At 32.0% G+C, this 7945-nt stretch overlaps 1 protein-coding gene across 1 annotated transcript; it reads right to left on the minus strand.

Moving 5' to 3' along the window:
• Positions 1-2215: 2215 nt before the first annotated feature.
• LOC139892664 (DNA-repair protein XRCC1) lies at positions 2216-6066 on the minus strand. Its single transcript, XM_071875779.1, has 8 exons — positions 5910-6066; positions 4988-5179; positions 4720-4908; positions 4426-4537; positions 4170-4255; positions 3978-4085; positions 3783-3869; positions 2216-2959 (listed from the first exon to the last, which is right to left on the minus strand). Exons 2-8 carry the CDS (start codon positions 5150-5152, stop codon positions 2624-2626), a joined length of 1083 nt encoding a protein of 360 aa, XP_071731880.1. The 5' UTR covers positions 5153-5179; positions 5910-6066; the 3' UTR covers positions 2216-2623.
• Between the last annotated feature and the right edge of the window lie 1879 nt (positions 6067-7945).

Below are 7945 nucleotides of genomic sequence, written 5' to 3' on the forward strand. Positions count from 1 at the left end.
GACATGTTCCAATCAATACATTATGCCGATTTCATTTTTTTCTTTAATTTATATACTGATTAGGAAAATAAGGATAATGTTTCGGAGAGAATCAAGGGTAGCAGAGAATTCAGGTAACTCATACATTAAACTTAATCTGTGGTGCAGATTGACTCAATCTGTCTACAAATTGAACTCAATCTGTGAGTACTATGAGTTTTCTCCCGATCTTAGTTCTCTCTAAATTACTTCATTTGAAAATAAAGTATTAGTTTGAACATGTGATTTTTCTTATAAGAGGAAATCAGAGCCGGTCTAGAGAGTTTTGTTGCCAGGTGCAAGATGACAATAAGATGCCCCTATTAAGATTTATAAACTTACTACATGGAATATTTGAAACGTTAGTTTATATTACTCATTCTCACATTAATATCTTAACAAATACTCTGTACATTATATAGTATAACAATTTGAAGAGAAAAACTACATTTAAAAATCATAATGATAATGATAATTCATATTATAAGTCAAATCTGAGATCGATATATACAAAAATTAATTCTAATTTCAAAACTAATTTCTTTTCTAGTTGGAATAGTGTGACTTGATACTAGAAAAAGACTAGATTTCAAAAATATAATATAACTTTTTACTAAATTATTACATACTCTGTAAAATTTATTTAAGAGGACATAATAACCATAGCTTATTATATCAAAGTAAAATATTACTCCATCATCAAGAGTTATCTAAATAAAAACTACTCCGTATAATTCTTGTATTTAACAGAATCTAGAAACATCAAATTTGTATAGAAAAATTGTGTAGCTCGTTAATATAACAAAGAAGGAAAAAAGAAATTTAAAGAAAAATAATTATTAATAAGCTAAATATATGAAGTTTTGAAAATCACTAGATGTTCTCATCATTTCACAATTACCAATTGATTGTCACTTAAAATATTCATATAGTTTCAAAAGGTACATGTAAATGCATTACATACATATACTATTTTCTCCATCGAGGTCACTTCACCTTTTCTTTCTTCCTTATTCTCATTCATCTATTTACCCATTCTCTACAATTGTTTTTTTTTAAGAAAAAAATCTGAACGCCATATTTGATGCCCTTTCTAACTTGATGCCCAGTGCGATCGCACCTGCGGCCCTACCCCAGGTCCGGCTCTGGAGGAAATGGAATATGTGATTGTGATGTATTATTTATTTATTTTATAGAAACTAAATAAAGTTATACTCCATATCATTTTGTTGAAAAATAAGTACTAAACAAGTTACAATGCATTATATGACCTTGAAGTGATATAAAATTTTAGTACAGTAAAAGCTAAATATCTTTTTTATGACTGATATACATTCAAATTCTTGGCCATGTTGATAAAAGTTTGAAATATGATTAATTTTTCAATCAATAATGATTTTAAGTTTTTATGTTGTGTATTTTATAAGTGCAAATGGAATATGTGATTGTGATGTATTTATTTATTTATTTTATAGAAACTAAATAAAGTTATACTTCGTATTATTTTGTTAAAAGTTAAGTACTAAACAAGTTGCAATACATTATATGACTAATGACCTTGAAGTGATATAAAATTTTAGTAAAAGCTAAATATCTTTTATGACTGATATACATTCAAATTCTTGGCCATGTTGATAAAAGTTTGAAATGTGATTAATTTTTCAATCAATATTGATTTTTAGTTTTTAAGTTGTGTATGAGGTAATTTGCATATAAATAACAATTTTGCTTAGTTCAATGCTTAACCTAATCGTGGTACATAATGTTATTAGATTAGATGTAATATAATTTTTATTAAGGAAAAGATTTTTATAATGAGACAATTCAAGCAGCTAAAGAAGACGAAAACAAAAATTACAACAACTTTGAAAACCAATTGTCCTAATAGACATTATATTTTCCTCTATTACAAATTCAAATCAGTGATACAAATAAAATCGAACGAACAATTATTCTTCAAGGAACTGTTGCCATACAAGGCCTCAATGAAGCATGTCAATTTTCGAACCACATTATCCGTTCACACCAAAAGTTGAACTTAGCATAATATAATCTTATACGTGTTATACTTCTCGATACAAGAAGTTGAACTTTGCATAATATAATCTTGTACGTGTTATACTTCTTGATACAAGTACTTTGCGTATTTTTCAACGGCACAATAATCTTACTCTCAATAATATTATAAATCTAAATGTTGTCATCAAAAATCATGATGTTATGCAATACGATACATGCATACATGACTTATTACAAAGAGTTCATGCTATAAACTCTTAATTATAATGTTGAGAACAAATAAAGTGTTTAAACATTTTAGCCACTGAATTCTCAACAAATATTTACCATTCCTTATAGTCCATAACCTCCAACCAAGCATGCCCTAAATTTATCAAACTTCACTTTTTCTTTTTCGTAGTTGCCATACTTTCCACTAACTTGATCCCTAAAGCTTGTCTTTTTCGCTTTATAGAACGATTATCAGTAATCAGGATTAGAACAAAAGTCACAAACTGAATTCAAAGTAGCCTATACCTAACTAGCAAAGTTAACATCCAAAACAATCTGGTCACACCTGACAGAAAAAGTATCAAACATAGAACTATCATCTATGAGTTGAGCGATTATCATTTCCAATGCTAGACACAACACTATCAAATGCTTCCCTAACTTCATCTTCTGTCATCTCAATCGTATCATCACTTTCGTCATCTTTAGTTTCTCCATCATTTTCATCAATCTTGGGTCGTTTCTTCTTATCCGTTGTGTCATCTTCTGAATTACCAAGTTCGGATACGTAAATGCGTTTCCAGGCTATAGCTTGCTGGTAAATGTCTTTTTTAGAAGTGGAAATTGGACCATCTTTAGCTATGTAAAGCTTGTTCAGCTCCTCAATGACCTGTGGAACAAAACTCCACTCCTCCATTATTTTTTCCATGCCCTATTAACACCAAATTGAAACGCCGGAAAACATTGTCACGACGTAATGAGAAAATAGTGAATATATTATTGTTACGAGTGACTGAAAAAAGATAAAAGTTACAGACTTACAGACTCTAGATTGATGATATGCAACTATGCGTGTTGTACATTTTTCACCAATTTTGGAATGTGATATTTGCAATTAGAATAAATAAAAAGGTAAAAGGTAGAAGGTTTTTCCTGTTCGGGCTAGAGTAATCCGACCCCATACTCTGATGTACGCAGTCCAGCAGGATTACTCCCTGACTGTTTCCAACCCATCCCTGGCCACCACTTAATATTCATCCTAGATAGGATTCGAACCCGAGACCTTTTGCAAGGAACTCAGGCCCCCAACCAACCACTAGTCTATTATTTGCAATTAAAAAGTGGCTAAATTGCATAAATAGGCTACTACTTCATTTTATTGATATGTTCCAGCTCAAAATAGAATATACAAATTGGTCTAAATTCTTTTTGGGGTAACAAACTTTATTTACCCCCTCAAATGGGTAACATACTTTCAAAAGTTGACAATTGATGTGTCGGGAACTTTGACCACAGTAACTTTATTTACAGATGTCACATATTAAAACAAGATAACTGACAAGTACTGAATACTGAATATAAACATTTGAAAGTTCGTTACTTTTCTTGTGCATAAACGAAATTTGTTATGCCAAATAAAAAAAATAAGATTAACATGTGTACCATTTTATGTGTTTTGTGATTAGAAAAACTATAAATGAGATTAATCAGTTCTTTACAAGTTAAACTACCAACCCTAAGGGAAAATTACATACCTTCCCATCTTTGAGAGAAACAATGGCATCCTGCAAGCACGTTAAGATTCCTTCGGCTGCTATCTTCTCTATCTCATTTGGATCAGGCTGTGTAAATGTATATAACAGAATGGTAAATTCTATCTCTTTCTTTGGGGCGTTAAGGGTTACCTCAGTCTCAAACAACTCAACTTAGAATTACAACTATGTCCTTACCTTTTCGTCTTGACTGTTCAGCCATGATATTGTCTTCTTCATGTCATCTATTGCCCATTTCTTCACTTCAGAAGTCGAAATCTCATTTTTAACATGCTTATCAGCTGTCTGCTTCAGAAATTAAAAAAAAGTCAAAGTGATACTAAAAATACATAGATCAATCACAAGAATTAAATATCAAAATAAAAAAACCTTGCTCGAGGAAGAAGCCCCTGGTTTTAAATCGGCGGGCTTATTTACCGGCTTAGGAGATTTCTTCGATGAAGATGGTTTTGGATCTGCAAGCACCAAGTAAATCAGATGCTTATTATACTCACAAAAAACATGTAAAACATAAACATTTCTGCAAAACCTTAATATTGAAGAAACATAACAAAAAAACCTAACCAGACAAATAAGATAATCACAAAACCAAATTATTGATCAGGAGAGAAAAAGAGACGAACACCTTGGTTTGGTCCAGCAGAGCTAGTTTGATGTCTCCACGGTTTACCAGCATGTAAAAGGTACGGTTCAATGTCAACTAGCTGTTTCTGTTCGTAGCACTCAATTATCCAACCCTACAATAATTAAAATTATATCTTTAACACGTAACAACTAATAAAATAATGTGTTATCGCGGGCAACATACAACATATATTCATATTGAATTTCATACATTAAAATAAACTAAACCAAAACAAACAATGAAAATATTGTATTAAAGGATACTAGAACAAAGTAATAAGATATGAAGTTAAACCTTGGATACAATGGTTCCATTATCAGCCTCAACTTGTCGAAACTTCGGGGTATCACGAAATGCACAAACCAGCAGGGTGCAATTAGCTTTCCAGTCAGCTTCATACTTGGCCCCCATTTCCAATGCTTGAGACCGTAATGTGCTGCGTTCAGGGTTTACAAACCCTGAAAGTACAAATACTACCCCATCCTATAAGCATCTAAATATGGTCAAATAAGTTACTACAAGGAAAGTTAATACGGATATATGTTATAAATAATCCTAGTACCAGGAGTTTGGTACTTGATTCATGAGATGTTGCGGTTCCCCTGGATTGCGGTTTATCTTTGTTATTAGCGGAATCATTACGATCAGTCGTTTTATCTGTGTCCCGTGAGCTCATCCATGATGGGAGGCTTCGGCCTTTGCCCTTATGACTTCCAGAATCAGGCATTACAAGACAGATACTTGCACTATCCAACTGGTAATATTAAATATAAAATATAAAATAATAATAAATTTGCATAAATATATTCTTAATTCTACACACGGACACACAAATTTGTTATATATTCAAGATCAGATAAGAGCATAGTTTACATAAATATGGTAAGAATCGTAAGAAGCATTCAAAATTTCGTACTTCCTATCAATATATAAGACATTTCCAGTTGTAATTATCAATCTAAGTATTTGATAGAATTTTGGAAGTGTAAAATGACAAATTCAAAAGTTTTATAGTTGTGTATCTGATTGCACAAATGCATCTTCTGCATCAGCTAATTTATTGACCTTTTAACCGCAAAATGTTTCGAGACACTATCAGACACACTTCAACTGATATAGCGATATTCAATTAGTTCTAACGGTTTGTTACCAATATTTGAACTCATGTATAAAAATTACTAGTACATCCAGCCCCTAACATTTTGCAGCAATTAACTATACATGCAACTCAATACAAGTATTTTATTAGTTAAATTAAATAAATGCCTAAAAAAACGATCGGGAAGAAATTGTATTTAGCCTAAAAGGCAGTACAATCAGTAATTGGACTACAAGTGAAATTGAATTAAATTTGAAAAAAAAAACTGAAATTGCAAGAAGATGATTCACAGTCGACGAATTAACGATCAAAACCTAGTGCAGACAATTATTCTACACAGTAGAACATTGGATCAATTGAAAGTTACGGGGGATTGCAAAATTACCAGTAGCTCGGATTACGGTCGGGAACGGTGAGATTCCTTCTCCACGTAAATGTCGACCTAAAGACGTGGCGGTACGGGTTAATTAATATCCGTACCCGTTCATATTTAAACGGATCTTCTTTTTTCTTCCAAATAAACGAACCGCAACAAAACTCAATATCAAGTGACGTACAGAGAGATTAGAGAGGTGAAATGTTGACAAATTCTTCTTCTATCTATCGAAGAATAAAAACCAAGTCATTTCTTTATTCAGAGTGAAAACACTTTCAAAAGTAGAGAAAATCGTCTCTCTCTTTTCGATGGATAGAGAGATTGCTTTTAAGTGAACCTACAGTCAATAAGTACGAAAAGTTTTTTAAATAAAAATAAAATTGAGACGCCAATGGTAAAATCAAATTTTCACGGCTTTTAAATCTTGCCTGTAATATAATTTAAGCTTTAAGAGTCAATCAAGTCGCTAATAAATCGACGCTTACTGTCGACTCAGTAACTAGAGCCGTTTCCAAATAAATGAGGAACCATAATAATATTTTTTTCTCTAAAATAACGATTACTTTTAATTCATCAATAGATAAAAAAACCTTCGGACCGATACAATCAATGATACAAAACACAACGAATGGCTAAAGTAAACCAAACTAGAGTAACCTAACTTATACGCTAATTCGAACCGAACTCTAAGAACTAAAAAACCATCTAACCATATGTAACGACCCGCCAAAATCACTATTGATGCAGTACGTTATTTACCGGTTTCATTGCGTGGTATTGACCTCTATATGATATGTTTTGTAAACATTGCATTCTTTTGAAAAGGTACACCATAAATGAATATCTAAACCCAAGGTTTTCGACATCTGATGATTTCTACATATAGACAATCACCGTAAATAATAGTTTACAATAATACATCCGTTGACAATGCAGTCAAAATAAGATACATGGTGATGATTTTGTGAATACAAAGTTTTCTCTAATAAAACATGTATGACTCCATGCACATAGCTTGTATAACGTATAAGCAAACAGCGGAAGACTTCTAGGGACCTGAGAATAAACATGCTAAAAGTGTCAACACAAAGGTTGGTGAGTTCATAGTTTTAATATTTCGCATAATCTGTATATAAAGGTAGATCACAAGATTTTAGTTGTTTCATCTAAAACGTTTATCAAAATATTCTGCGAAATTGAGCATATTGGTAACTAAACTTAACATATATATAATAAGTACCCCTGTTTTAACATACATGCAACCAACATGTATAATACACGCAAACCAACGTGTACCAAACTCAAATAGCATACGTCTGTTTTATAGTTCAGGCTAGGGTTTCTATACCTGGAACAGACGGGGATGTCAAGCCCTATGGATCCATATACAATTACTCGCGCCCACCAGTCCACATCCTATGTACTGGCAGTTACTAGTTACCAAAGCTAAGGGATTTTCGGTTTAAACTCAGTGTAGAATTAAGTATGTACTTGTGTCCATTGCATATAAAATAAAGTGCATGTATTCTCAGCCCAAAATATTTAAAAGTATTTAAAAAGGGATCTATAAACTCACCTGACAACTTCAGAAATAAATCACAGAGATGTGACCGAAAATCGGAATGCAAGTAACCGTAGACCTCAACCTAGAGAACACGTGTTGGTCAATAAGTGTCTAATAAACTAGGTCGATCCATAGGGTTCGTATAGTTCTATTGCTCAAGTCCAACTCATAAATTTAGCAAAGTTTAGGAAAAGTCAACAAAAGTCAACACAAGTCAAAGTAAGTCAAATGTATGTCAAACGCAAGTCAAACACAGTTAACATGGTTAACAAAAGTCAACAATCTCATAATATTACACAAGTTGGTCAAATAGTCAAACATAGGTCAAACTTAAGTTATCCATTTTCACGCTTGTTTTAAACCTATTTAGACTCAACAAAATCACACATATAATATATCGTTTTAAAGCTTGTCGTACATAATTTCAATACCAAATAATAGTTTTTATCCAAACTTAACTGATTTCAAATTACAAGTCCAC

Source organism: Rutidosis leptorrhynchoides, chromosome 2 (genome assembly GCF_046630445.1).
Source record: "Rutidosis leptorrhynchoides isolate AG116_Rl617_1_P2 chromosome 2, CSIRO_AGI_Rlap_v1, whole genome shotgun sequence".
Taxonomy (NCBI): Eukaryota; Viridiplantae; Streptophyta; class Magnoliopsida; order Asterales; family Asteraceae; genus Rutidosis; species Rutidosis leptorrhynchoides.

Bases quoted from the DNA above. Each gene is read 5' to 3' on its own strand.
- LOC139892664 (XM_071875779.1), bottom strand. From the start codon at position 5,152: ATGCCTGATTCTGGAAGTCATAAGGGCAAAGGCCGAAGCCTCCCATCA. The intron at 4,538-4,719 runs GTTTAACTTCAT...TAATTATTGTAG, and splicing joins ATGGAACCATTGTATCCAAG to GGTTGGATAATTGAGTGCTA. The intron at 4,086-4,169 runs GTTTTTTTATTT...TTTCTGAAGCAG, and splicing joins GGGCTTCTTCCTCGAGCAAG to ACAGCTGATAAGCATGTTAA.